The sequence below is a fragment of the Eublepharis macularius genome, chromosome 1 (assembly GCF_028583425.1).
Source record: "Eublepharis macularius isolate TG4126 chromosome 1, MPM_Emac_v1.0, whole genome shotgun sequence".
Classification (NCBI taxonomy): Eukaryota; Metazoa; Chordata; class Lepidosauria; order Squamata; family Eublepharidae; genus Eublepharis; species Eublepharis macularius.
The window spans coordinates 202,917,606-202,931,488 of record NC_072790.1 but is presented as its reverse complement, the minus strand read 5'-3'; the positions used below and the strand labels follow the sequence as shown (position 1 = coordinate 202,931,488).

Genomic DNA, 13,883 nt, shown 5'->3' with positions numbered 1-13,883 from the left:
CAACCTGTATACAGCCAAAAACCCAGTCTCCCGTTTTTGTTATTATGTAGCCTGGTTTTATTGAATTTTTTTTCATGTTTTCAAACGTGACAATTTATTTCATTTTATTTTATTTACATTATTTATAGTCTGCCTTTCTTGCTGACACTCAGCAAGACAGTTAAATAGTATATTTAAACAGTATATGCCAATATGAACAATGGCTGTGACATTCAATAAACAATACAGTAGAAAAATTTAACCAAAGTAGAAAATTTAAACCAAATACAGTAGAAAATTTAAACCAAATACAGTAGAAAATTTAAACCAAAGAGAAGTTCGATACAGAACTGAAACAAAACATCATTTGATATGACATGTTAATGAAAGAGTCCTTAAATTATATTTCTGTAATTTTAAGATGCAGCCAATACATTAAAATTCAAGTAGCAAATCCATGTTGAATTTTCTGCAGGCTATACGGTCCTGGGGTCAACATGAGTCGACTACAACTTGAAAGCACACAATACTGTTAGACATTGAAAAGAATATTGAACGCACACAATATTATTAGACATTGAGAGATTGGCGGTTGGGTGAGACGAGGCGGGGCTTTGGCGAGATCAGCGTGTTGCTGGCCACTGTCTGGCCGCAGCTCCTCATTTCTCACGTGAGATCCGTCCTCGGTCGCCTGGGTTGTTCCTCGAAAGAATTTCTGGGAAGGCAGAATGCAAGTTTTAAAGCAAGAAACGGGAGCGTCTAGACCCGCACTTTAGCATGCAGTTCTTTGCTGTATCCCTGGTCTTTTCATTTATTTCCATGGCTTTTTGCGGGGCAATACTACCAAGCTTCTTCGAACGCTACCGCTCAGACCAACCCACCTCATACTTCGTTTAGACCCCGGCTTTCTCCCCAGTTGGGACCCCAAGCAGACAGAAGCAGATAGGCTTCCCCGAGCTCCTCAAAAAACGGAGATAAAAATGGATAAACGTTCAATAAGAAGTGGAAATTTGCTGTAGTAAGTTCATCTGTACCATTCTGCGGCGGGTGACGTTATCGAGACAGGCTCCGCCCCCACGCGTGTGACTGGGATTTGGATCGCGACTCCTTTTTGCCTCCAGTCCCTCCAGGCGAGAACCATTCCGGGTCGCGCAAGGCGAGCCAGGTAATACTTCCCCTCATCACTCTACCCTGCCAATAGAGGAGGGGGACTGAGACCCCTCCTCTCCTTATAGCTGGCCGATGGTTGCGCGCGCTGTCTCCTTCCCTCGCCGTTAGGTTGAGAGATTGGTGGTTAGGGTGCGACGGGGCGGGGCTTAGGTTTTGGCGAGGTCAGTGTGTTGCTGGCCACTGTCGGGCCGCGGCTCATCGTTTCTCACTTGCGAGAGCCGTCCTCGGACGCCTGGGTTCCTCTTCGAAGGCATTGCCGAGATCTCCCTAAGCCGAGCCGTCAAGAATGGCTTCCTTCCCTGGAACCGCCTCCTCTGCAGTCCCTTCGTAAACACGCGCGCACACAAACGCACACTGGTTGCGGGCGTTGCCCAGTGAGACCCTCCTGCTCGTGCTCCTGTTCCCTGGGCTCATCCTTAGTCGCTCCTCCGTGAGTGCCGCCACCCAATTTGGCGGCCGGAGGCGAGAATCCTACAAGCCCAGCTGTTGACTAATGGCTGCCGGGATTAAGAGTCTTTTGGAGCAATCAAGAACCTTGAGAGCAACCCCTTTCCTGTTGCGTTAGTTTCCTGAGAAGGGGGCCGCTTTCTCAGGAGGTGGAGGGGTTAGTGCTGGAATCCCCCCGGCTCTTTGCCTTGAGCCTTTTCAGAAACTGGGTGGACTCTGGTGGGGCTGGAGCCTAATAGGGTTTATCTCCTCAGCGGCTGCAGCAGTCAGAGCACTTGTGGGCGCTGGACATAAACTACCTTATCCTCCTTCCAACCCGTTCATTGGGGGCGGAAAGAGAGACAGCCCGGGAGAGAAGTAAGCTGGTTTGTCTGAAGGGAGGGAAAGCCCTGCTCCAAGCCTGCTGTACCCGGCATCTTGTCCTTGCGCTGCTGCCGCCGCCGCCGTCTGGGAACCAAGACTAGTTGGCTCGTTTGAATTCGGGTGGAAAGGCTCCCCCTACCAAGCCAGCCAGCCTGCTCCCCGCCACCGCAGAGTAGCAGCGCCCGGATTAACAGCAGGCTGCTGGTTTGAACGGGAGAAGAACCCTTCTGTCCCCACTTCAACCCCTCCTGCTGCTTCTGCTCTATGAAATTATTGAGCAGTCGGGTTAGAACAGATAGAAGAAAATACTACTTTACACAAAGGGTGATAAACACATGGAATTCGTTGCCACAGGAGGTGGTGGCAGCTACAAGCATTGCCAGCTTCAAGAGGGGACTGGACAAATATATGGAGCAGAGGTCCATCAGTGGCTATTAGCCACAGGAGATAGATGGTATTCTCTTTGTGGGGAGGTGGTGCTCTGTTGTCTTGGTGCTGGAAGGAAGGCAGTGGGAGGGCTTCTGGTGTCCTGGCCTCACTGACAGTCCTTTAGATGGCACTGGATTTCTAGCCACTGTGTGTGACAGAATGTTGGACTGGATGGGCCACTGGCCTGATCCAACATGGCTTTGCTTATGTTCTTATGTTCTTATGCTCCCAAGTGCTGCTGCTGCTACAGCCCAGAACCAAAGCAAAATGAATGGGCTGAGGCGGGGGAGAGAAAAGGAAGGTGGAAAGCCAGGCAGGCATTCAAGGTGGACAGTGGGGAGGTGCCTGTGGCTGAAGAGTCCACAGGAGACCTTCCTTCGCATCTTGGGATCACCCTTCTGTTCCCCTCCCCTCTCACGCTTTCTGTTTTGTGTTGCCTTTATTCTCTCTCTTCCCCATTCCCTCTGTGTGTTTTTAAAATTCCATCTGTTCTCTCTGTACTTAATATGTGCTTGAAAGAGATACCTTCTCCCCATTCCTTTCTAAAATTCCCCTTCTTTTCCTACCATTTTTGCTAACTTCCCCACTATATGCTAGTATCAGCAGATTTTGTGGGGTTTTAATATATCATCTCATATTGTATGAATTTGGCTTGAAGTTGTGTCGTTCACAATATAATGCTAAAAGTGGTTTACCTGTGCAGATGGTGGAGTAATATAGTGAACACACATTGGAACTTGCTTCTGCCTACACAGAATGGCTACAGTGCTTTACGCACTGGAACTGATTTAGAAGTCATCACATCCAGTTTTAACGTATTTTTATAATTTGGTTGGAAGTTGCCATTTTATGTCAGAGCTCCAAAGGTGTCCATGGGCTCAAAAAAGTTGAGGACCCCTGGGTTAGTGTGTAACCTTAGGAGCTGGAAGACCCAGGTTCAAATCCCCACTCTGCTATGGAAATAGGATGGGTGATTTTGGGCCAGTTATTTTTTACCTACCTCTCAAGGTTGTCGTTAGAAAGATAAAATGGAGGAAGGGAGAATGATATTCTAAGACACTTTGGGTCCCCATTAAGAATAAAAGTGACATATAAATAAATTTAGAATAGTTTGTTACTCTTGGTGGTACCATAAGACTCTTCATTGTTTTGGCTGCAGCAGACTAACATGGCTACGCCTGTAGAATTTATTGCTGCACAAATAGTAAATAATACTTTAAATAATATAATATTAAATAATATAATAACGCATGCCAGCATGGCATAGTGGTTAAAAGTGCTGGAATAGGATCTGAGAGACCCAGTTTTGAATCCCCACACTGTCATGGAAGCTTGCTGAGTGACCTTGGGTCAGCCACACCCTCTACCTCACAGGGTAGCCTAAGCTACCCCCTGAGAGTAAGTTCGGCTTCTAAGGTATCTGTAAGGATAAAATGGAGGACAGGAGAACAATGTGACCTGCTTTGGGGCTCCATTGGAGAGAGAGCCAGGATGTAAATAAATCAATAAAGGGTGATTGGTTGTTTACAACATTGTCTTTTTAGGTACTGTCACCAAAGGGCCAAATTAATGGCCTTCTGGATTTCCACTGAAATTCCATTGGGATTTTGTACTTTGCCTGGTTCCAGCTGATAGTCAATTAAAATCTTCCATCTCTCATTTCCATCTGTGATTGCCACGGTTTGTTTTTTTTCTTAGCCTGGCAGGGAGAAATTACCACAGTGCTACTTTCCCCATGGTTCCAGTTCCTTTAGTAAAACCTGGCAATTTTAGAAAGGCTTGCATTAATTAAGGTAGTTACAGAATTGGAGAATATTTCTGGACTCTGAGATGTTAATTATTATGCCTATTGGATGATAAAATTGTAACTTGTAGAAGCTGTATGGGGGTAAACATTTCTGGTTGCTTTATTGTGGAGTGTGTTTAATAATTTTTCTTAAACTGTAAATACTTTTTACGTGTATTAGCTGCCCTGAGCCTCTGGGTGGGCTATACATGTTATAAAATAAATAAAATTATGAAGACTGCATGTGTTGAATTTCTGCCTGTCATGCAGCTGTTAATGATTGGGAGAGGGGGGAGGTGGTGGCAACTCTACTGATGTCTGTCTGAGACTTTCCTGGTGACTCTACTCCACCTCACTACATTTCCCCCTAGTCTCCTCTGACACTTCACCACCTATTGTTGAAAGACTCTGCTACTGGGCCACATTTGCTTTCTCATCCTGGAAAGCTATGCTACTGCTTTTACCAGTAGCTGGGCAGTAACTGGATAGGTCAGTGGGGTCCAAAGTTGTTTTCTTCAGGAGAAGCTGTACCACCACTTTCTTCAACACTTCAGGAAAAACCCCAGAGCTTAGGGAGAGATGGACAATGGCCTCCAAGGAGTCCTGAAGCCCATCGATGCTGGCCTTCACCAGCGGCAATGGGCATATGTCCAAGAGACAGGTGGTGGGCCTCACCAACCGCAGGATCCTGTTGACCTTATCCTGGGAGAGTGGACTGAAGTGATCGAACATAGATGCAGAAGATGGCCAAGGGGCCTCTAGTTCCCTCACTATCTCAACTGTGAGCAGCAGGTCACAGCAAAAAGACAAGATTTTGCCTGTGAAATAGCTCCCCAAAGCCTCACAGCTAATACTCAGATTATTAATTTGGTGGGCTCCCTGTGACAGAGAGACCAAAGACCAAACAATTGTGCTGGGCGTGATCTCGCGGACGCAGTGGAAGTGACATAGAACTCCTTCTTTGTTGCCTTCATTGCCACCTCGTAGGCTTTCATAAACATCCTATAAGATGTTCTTGCCTCCTTGTCTGGACTCCGCCTCCACACTCACTCAAGCCATCTCAACTCCTGCTTCATCCATTGCAGCTCCTCAGTATACCAAGGAACCAACCTGCTGCAGGGGTACAGACACCTTGCCTAAATTCATTTATTGATTTATATCCTCTAAGGAACACAGGGTTGTATAAATCTGCCCCTTGCTGCAAATTTCATCCTAACAACCCCAATGTGATTGGGGGCTAGATTGGAGAATCCAGACTCAACTCTAAAAATTTGCATGTGTGGCTTGTCCTTAAGTGGGATCCAAGCCTTTGACTGTGTACAGGGTACAGACTCCATATCCAACCTGTGTACTGCATAATGTGGGAATCAGTCTTCTGCAGATTCTGTCTCCAAAAAGATGCTGACATAGGCTCATCTACAGAAGACACATGTTCATCAAAACTACAGGAAGCAAGGCACAGAAATAGATAGTTATTCTGGGGGAAAGGTTCATATTCTATTTACACATGACACAAAAAAAGTTTTTGCTTTTTAGGCTGTGTAATGTGAATGTGAAATGTTTATTAGCTAGAAGGGCCACTATATTTAACAAATAATCCCTCTAGCTTTCTTTCCTGTATGAATGGAATTCATATATGCATACAACTAGCTTGAGAGAAGCTCAAAGGAACCTCTGTTGTCATATGGGAAAATGCCACGAAGCATAAAGTTTGACATCGAAGTGAAAACTAGGAAGTCATCCTAAGAGTCAAGATTTGAGTCCAGTAGCAGTCAGAGACCATCAAGATCCTCAGAGTGGCCGAAAGACAAGACTTCTGCGCAGGGAGATTCTAATCCTCTATAGTGGAGCTGGGTAAAAAAAATACTGATTTAATGTAATGTAGTAATAAATTATTTGTAAAAGATTGTAACTATTGAGATAGCAACATATTTTAATGTTGCAGAATACGGTAATGCTGAGTATAATGTAACACAAAATGTTAACCGGCTTCCAACAGGGCAAATGCTGCTGGTTTATAAATGGACAGAAAAGAGACCGTGAAGTCACTAAGCTCGATCCAAACCTCATTTTCAGTGGATGGAAGGACACTTCTGTGGGTGAAAAAAGGGAGGGGGCTGATTTCAGTAATTCTGTAGACAGTCTCCCCAGCAAATTATACCCATCACTGTTTCTGTGGGTCCCTTAATGCCTGGAGAGCACTGTTTCTCGACCCTAATGAGCTTCAGCAGGAAGGGGAAGGTAAGAGCGTTCCATCTATGAGCAAAGCTCTACTTACAGGTTGGATTCAATCCACTATACATACTTTAGTGAAATATATGCATATATTTCATGTGTGTGTGTGTGTGCATGCATTCATGCCGAAACTCTCCACTACATAGAAAATTACATTTTAAGTTTGGATCAAGGACGATTACTGCTTTTGTACATTATAGAAATCTCATTTATTCCTCATCTATCCACAGTTTACCTCATAATGTGTGAGGTGAATATCTTTTTCTTTATGTATATAGCAAAAATATGGGCCAGATCATAGCTCTGCATACTATGTACAAATCTTCCTTTTCATTGCTTCCAAGGTTTCTAGCCTTCATCATCCGCTGGAGAAATATTTGAAAAGATTCAGAAGGGCTACCATTCATTGTAGAGACTCTCAAGGATCTAAACCCTGCCCATGTTCCCTTTCTCTATTTTGTTTTGCTTTTTACCAAACCATGTCTTCCCTATTAAGATACTCCCAAGTTCTGTCAAAATCTCCCTGATGAGCAGCAATAAGCTCTTACTTTGCTTCTGAACAAAGATGTTTATCTGTGCATCTGTTCACTTTCTGAAAACTGTTGGCCAGTTCCTTTTAAGATGAGGCCCAATTGCTGGCTGACAGAAATAAGAAAGGAATGTTAGAGTCAAACTACCTAAATGTAGTCTCTCAGTTTTTTAAAAAAACTTTTTATTTTTGAAGGCTTTTGTTTTTATACAAGCTTTTAACAGAACATTTAAACTCAACAGTACATTTTCTAAATGAAACATTAACAAATAAACAACAACAAACAATTGTGTGTGTGTATGTGTATGCACACAGGTGAGAGCATCCATAGAGATAGTTTAAGATGACTGCAATCTTGGGCCATAAGAAAAGTTCCATGGGTTGCTATATTTTTCTCAGATACAAAAGGGATCCACTGGATACAGTTTGCATGGTTTTATGTCATGGCTAATCAGATAGTCCAGAACTGGTAACCAGTCTTCCCAAAAAGAGGATTGGAAGTTCACTGAATCTGTTTGTTTAAGTTGATACGTTTTTTTCTCCATAAAAAAGATATCCCAGATTTTATTGTGCCAGAGTGCAATTGATGGAGGGTTGGGGTCCTTCCACATGGTGGCTATGGTGGCCTTAGCTGCAACTAGTAGGGAAGTTATTAAATCTCTTGGTCCACGTGGAAGGTCCTGTTCTGACCAAAGGTTAAGCAGGACTAATTCAGGCTTTAAAGGGATTATATATCCTGTGATTTGTTTACTGCATTTAAGCACCTTTGACCAAAAATTTTGGACAATTTTACAAGTCCACCAACAGTGAAAAAAGGAACCTACTTCCCCACAATGTTTCCAGCATTTGGGGGATTTGGAATTGTTTATATAGTGAAGCTTTTGGGAGGTAACATACCATCTTGTTAATAGTTTAAATGATTAAATTCTGACATTTATTGACCTGGATTTAAAAATGGTTGAGTTCCAGATCTTAGACCATTGCAACTCAGAAATGTTTGCATTGCAATTCGCTTCCCAAGCTGCCTGATAGGAAAATGGTTTGGGTTTGGAGTCCCTCAGACAGTGTTGAAGTCAGACTGTTAGGAGATTGCTAGCTAGTTTTCGCAGAGTACCTCACCAAAGACCCCTGCGTAAGCTCAGCAGTCATGGAATAAGAGGATAGGTCCTTGTATGGATTAAAAATCAGTTAAATGACAAGAAGAGAAAAGAAAAAAACAGGTTGGGGGTGTCTGAATTTGGTACACTCAGCGCAGTTTTTCCACACCTTTGTAATTTACTATGCTAAAGAAATGTGACGAGGAAATTAATTGCCAATGAGTGAATAGTGGTCTAGGCATGTAATTAGGGTTGCGAACTATCTGGAGAGAGAAAAAATGCCCTGTCCCATTAGTAGGGGGTTGATGGATGTTATTTACCAATTGCTGTGATTTACCTCCATACTATGAAAAGTTTCAGCTGCCTATATCCAAGCATTAAGCTTCTGTTAAAGGGACAAGACATTTTTCTTAAGGCTTATGGGCAGCCCTACATGTAATGCTTCATTCACAATGGCAGAGAAGCCATTCATTACTATGCTCAGTCAAACTGTTCAGGGTCTAGAATGTTTTGTCTTTTGTACAGGGGTTGCTGTGTTAAGATGGCTCGTATTACTCTTGAGGAATTGAATGAACTAGATGATGAGGACCTTGATGAAGATGAGGAACCCATGGATGAGGAAGAACAGAATAGGCTGTTTTCTCACTGGGAGGCAATAGCTAGCACCCACCAAGTGACTCTGCCTCGAGGTAAGAATTTGCATCCCAACCACAAGAAATCCAAAGGCAGGTAGTATTTCAAAGATGGAAGTCTCAAAGTAGCATTTATATAGCATTTTTCTACATTTCCTCAAACCCTCTCAAATGTATATATATTTTAATCAGTGCTTCAACTCCAATAGCTGTGAGTGAGTAATAGGGTTGTCAGCAGACCTGGAGAAAAAAGTCCTGTCTCTTAACAGAAGCATAATATGTAAAAATGGGCAGCAGAAGCATTTCAGGGTCTAAAGATAAAATCATTACTTGATAAATAATGTCCCATTAAGCCCCTGTTAAAGGACAAGGTATTTTTCTCCGGCCTGATGGTAACCCTAGCTAGAAAATACGTTGATGTTTTTCTCCGTTACTGTGACACTAGCACACCAATGCTAAGCTACACTATTAGAATCAAACTACCTTGCATTATCCTGTGCTTGCATTCAACTGATGTATTCAGGATTATACTTTTAGTTTGATTGTATATATGGTTTAAATGTGCATTGAATACAGTTTACTGTTTTTATAGAGATGGCAGGACCAGTAGTGCAAATGACACGACATAACCAGACACGAGAGACGGTGCCCTATGCTACATTGTCCCAGCATGAGAAGGTGAGTAAACTTACTTCCCATTCCTAAGTGAGGTGGTGTGCTCTTCCTAAAGCCAGTTCTGGCTGCCCAAATTTTTTGGAAACCAGAGACAAAGTAATGTAATAGGTTCCTACTCCTCTTTTCTAGTACACCTCCAATATTCCTGTGTAAGTTTTGCTGTCATTAAACTTCTGCTGACTCATCTTGTGACTTCCCAGGAGGTGGCTGCAGGTTAGCATCCTCCCAACACAACCTCTCCAATCTCCATTACCTTTGGCATGTTGACTGGAGAAGTGGTGTGGGGTAGGAGAGATTCAAGACAGAAAGAGAGGCAGAGATGGGGGGGAAGACTGAAAAAGTGACAGCGGAAATAATAGAAAAGAAGGGAATGTGGGTGGAAGACAAGAGAAGAAGGGAACTTGAAAAGGATAATGAAGAAGCATGAAAGAGCAGGAACAGGAAAGCAAGTGGGTACCAGGAAATTCATAAGTGGGTGCCACATTGGGAATTACTGCTCTAATATAACCAAGAAACAGAACTCTGGATGACATTTTACGGATAGAGGCTGGCTTGGCTGTCCCACTACATTCTACATTCTGCGACACAGTTCAGTAGGAGCAAGATTCAGGCCAGTGGTCAGAAATGGGACAAATTCAGCCCTCACACCACTAGTGCATCTTGTCCTTTCTTCCATATATGGCTTTCATTTCCTCTTATATGGAAAAAAAAGCATTATTCTTGGAGACAATGTGGTTGGGGCAGAACCTGCTTTTTGGTTGTGACACTGGGAAGTTTTTCTCTCACGTTACTACCTCTCAGCAAACATACACTGCTTCTTTCTAGTCCATTCACTACTGCCACTCATTGCCAGTCATAATGACGGGGATTTTGCTAGTACTATTGTATTCATCATGTCATGATTGTAGCCAATGAGACTGTTTGGTTCAGGAGGAATTCTGCCCCTGCATGTTAGTCTAACTGCAATGACTTTAAGTTTCTTCAGGAGAGTTGTCTTGATTGGGTCCAATCACACTTGTCATACTTACCCTCGTCTGCAGGTTTTGAATGGCACATGAGAAATACTGTGTCCTAAGTAGGCACCCATTTCCTTCTGATTGTTGAGGATGGTGCAGGTTTAGATTCTTAGATCCATTGTGGTTGGGGGTTTTGTTCGATGTTGCTGGAGAATTGTGATTAAGAGGCTCCTTGCGCCAACACTTAGAAACAGAATAAAAATTACAAACTATAATGCAAACATAGTTAGACTTTCAAAGTGCCAAACTATGCTAAGTAGTTTTCTGCTCCAAATGGCCTTTTGCCAGTGCTGCTTTGCAGCGAGGAAACAGGCTGTTGGGCTTTTCTTGCACACTTTTTCGTGTAATGTATAGTTGAAACCTCATGGCTAAATAATTATATTCTGTAAGTATAAAATCAGGTAACTAAAATAACCTTTAAGTCACGTATATTTTTCATAATCTGTCCTTTTCTTACTGAGGTGCCTTTCTTTCTTTCTTTCTTTCTTTCTTTCTTTCTTTCTTTCTTTCTTTCTTTCTTTCTTTCTTTCTTTCTTTCTTTCTTTCTTTCTTTCTTTCTTTCTTTCTTTCTTTCTTTCTTTCTTTCTTTCTTTTTCTTCAGTCAGTAGCAGTTTGATCTTTGATTGTGATAAAACTGCAAGGAAAAAACCCTAAGCAGTAGAATCCTAAAAAGACGCCCTTAGGGAGGGGAACTGACTCAATGGTAGAGCATCTGCTTTGCATGATGAGTACTTGGCCATGTAGATTGAGTTTTGTAGTGAAAATGTGATATTTTCTTTGTACAGAAAGGATTTGGAATCCCTTCCCTTTCAGTTCCAAGGTTTTTTTGTAATTTCCTGCCTGTGTCTTTTGAATGTTGTTCTTAACTCTGTTCTTAACTGTTCTTCCTTCCTTTTTTAGTGTGAGGAGATAGCATATGAAGAGCGGCTGTATCCATCTGGGAAATGGGCATGCACCACCAGAGGGGACCCCAAGTATGAACAGAGCATCTCCATGGGTTTCATGAAACTCATGCGGTACATCTGCAAGGAGAACTCCTTACGTATGTGCAAGCATGTGCAAACTGAGGGATAGGAAGGGACTTTGCAAAGACATAGTCCCCTGCAGCAGTTGTATTAAATGGGCCTGGAGAAACAAATGGTAGGCTTCTAAGGCCACAGCTTTTTCATTGTCCTGTCTTTCTACATGTGTCTTTATCCAGGCCGCCACTTGGGGATGACAGTGCCTGTAGTCAATGAGATCCATCTTAATAAGGAGGGCACTGAACTGCTGCAAGAAGTCATTACTGGCTATTATCTCCCAGAGGAATTTCAGCTTAATCCCCCTCTCCCTATGGACCCTGAAATCCAAGTCATAGAGAGAGCTCCACTTCAGGTCATTACAAGGTGGGCCCTGCTCCTTCCACATTAGTGCTACTTCTAAGTAGAAGAGAGAAGAGTTAATGCTTTCTCATCCTGGCTGGGAGAAAAGGAATGCATGGCAGAGGAGATGTTGATTTAAAAAATAAATCAGCACAGGAAAGAAGTGTTCTGAGGTCCTATAATGTAAAAGTTTGTAAATGTAAATGCTTTGTGGACAGATGATTTTCTATAGGTGACTAGTTAACAAATTTTTCAAAATAAAAGAGCCATGAATGATGGGTGGGTGGCAGAGAAGTAGACCTTTCTTACCAGTGTTTGATCTTTGTATACAATTGTTTTGTTGTTGTTCTTGTGTAAAGGGTGTTTTATGGGAACACTACAGAAGAAACAATCCTACGAGAGATCCATCTTCTTTGGGAATTGCTGGGCTCTGCTGATAATGTGCTCCATGAAATCTACATGGTGGCTACATATGAGAATCCTGGTGTTCCTAACCGTCGCAATGAGATCTGGTTTATCCGGCGAGCAAACTGAAGCTCTCATGAATTCCTGACAAAATTGCAATCCACCCCGTGACTGGAACCGGTTTAGATGGCAGTTCTAGCCTGAAGGAGATAAATGCACATCCTGACTCACTGGTCATCTTATAGAATAGATGAACTGCTCCTTTTCCCCTGGGAGATGTGACAAGTTAGGTTCCCTCCTGTGAGCTCACAGCCAAGGGGAAAAAAAGTACACACAAATGTCCCTGAGATTTTCACCCCAATCCTGAAGGGGGCAGTATGGGAAATGCCATTCTTAAAGGAGGTGGCTTTGGAAAGAACAATCGATGTCTGCTTGTGTAGGCCAGAGTTGAATAAAGGTGTTTTGAGAAGTTTCGCTCACAGTGCAAGGTAGCTGGAAATGAATTTGCAGAGCAGGTCCAAACAACGTTGCTTACAACTGTGTGTACAGCTGACAGATGGTAATGGTTGAGGAACAGGTTGTGACCTGAGTTACTTAAAAAAGGACAGCTTCTGATGCCACAAAGCATCCCTTTTAGGCATGTGTGCAAATGGTAAATCTTTCTTTTAGTCAGTTAATTCTCCCACAATAGTGAAGAGCCATTCCTGCAGTTTGGGATAGAAATAACTGTAGTCTGTCCTGACTGGAGTATTTTAAACACATATCCAGACATAAGTGGGAAATACTTGCAAAAGCCTATGGCCTTGAGGATGAAGCAAGAAGCAAAAATCATGGAATCTCTTTTCCCAGGGTTTACATGCTCTACTTTCCCAAGAATTATGTGTCCTCCACTGGCAGCTTTCAGCCTGCCAGCCATTTGGAGTATGTGCCCACCGCAGACCTATGGGCTTGATGGGAGGTGAGCAGGCTGTAATATGTGTTAGTTGTCATTAGTAGTGTTTATATCTCATTGTGTTGTGCATTGATTGGTTGGTTTCACACTCATAAATGTAGCTGTTCTCTTTGAAGAGACGTTGGTAATACAAAGCAAATCTGAAATAAAATCTAGCCCTGAAATAAAATTCAGTCCTTTGAATGTATTTTATTTACTAGTGCAATATCTCTTTCCAGGGTCTTTATATAGGTTTGGGCTATCTTTGAGGTGAATGTTTCACTAGCATTGACAGATTGGGATCCAGCTGACATCCAAAAAATGTTCAGATAACAAAAACAACACTTCCTTACTCCAAATCAGCAAACTGTAATATAAAGGAGTCGAATAGCGTAACTACAGACCAAATCAGTAAATAGAAGCCATTGAACTATGTAGTTTTTCTGGTTGTCTGCAAATGTAAATTACTTCTCTAGATGGTGAAAGGTTGTTGCATTACTTTACCCTTTTAACAACACAACATTGACACCGAGGCATCAACAAAGACATTCATAGGGGCTGATGGTGGTACTGGTCCTTTGTCTCATTGTGTTCACAAAGCTAATGTATTTTACATGATACAGCAATAAGATGGCAATAATTACATCCTCTAGAGTGAATTGTAAAATGCCCTGTGGTTGCCTCAGTATGGAAGACAGTGGGTTTATTTATTTCATTTTTATTTATTAAAGTAAATATTTATTTACTAGAAACAAAGCCCGTTGTGTGAAAAAAATACAACGGGCTCTAGAAAGGGGAGGGCAGGCAGGCAGGCATTCACTCCTTCTC

The 13,883-nt window shown here is 42.6% G+C and overlaps 1 protein-coding gene across 1 annotated transcript; it reads left to right on the top strand.

Moving 5' to 3' along the window:
• The first annotated feature begins 1,054 nt into the window (after positions 1-1,054).
• On the top strand, positions 1,055-13,249 carry LOC129332927 (heme-binding protein 1-like). The gene is made up of 6 exons (XM_054984250.1): positions 1,055-1,144; positions 8,561-8,724; positions 9,260-9,345; positions 11,259-11,400; positions 11,560-11,743; positions 12,079-13,249. The coding sequence occupies exons 2-6, from the start codon at positions 8,577-8,579 to the stop codon at positions 12,251-12,253; spliced, it is 735 nt and encodes a 244-aa protein (XP_054840225.1). The 5' UTR covers positions 1,055-1,144; positions 8,561-8,576; the 3' UTR covers positions 12,254-13,249.
• The last annotated feature ends 634 nt before the right edge of the window (positions 13,250-13,883 follow it).

Bases quoted from the DNA above. Each gene is read 5' to 3' on its own strand.
- LOC129332927 (XM_054984250.1), top strand. From the start codon at position 8,577: ATGGCTCGTATTACTCTTGAGGAATTGAATGAACTAGATGATGAGGAC. The intron at 11,401-11,559 runs GTATGTGCAAGC...GTCTTTATCCAG, and splicing joins CTGCAAGGAGAACTCCTTAC to GCCGCCACTTGGGGATGACA. The intron at 11,744-12,078 runs GTGGGCCCTGCT...TCTTGTGTAAAG, and splicing joins CCACTTCAGGTCATTACAAG to GGTGTTTTATGGGAACACTA.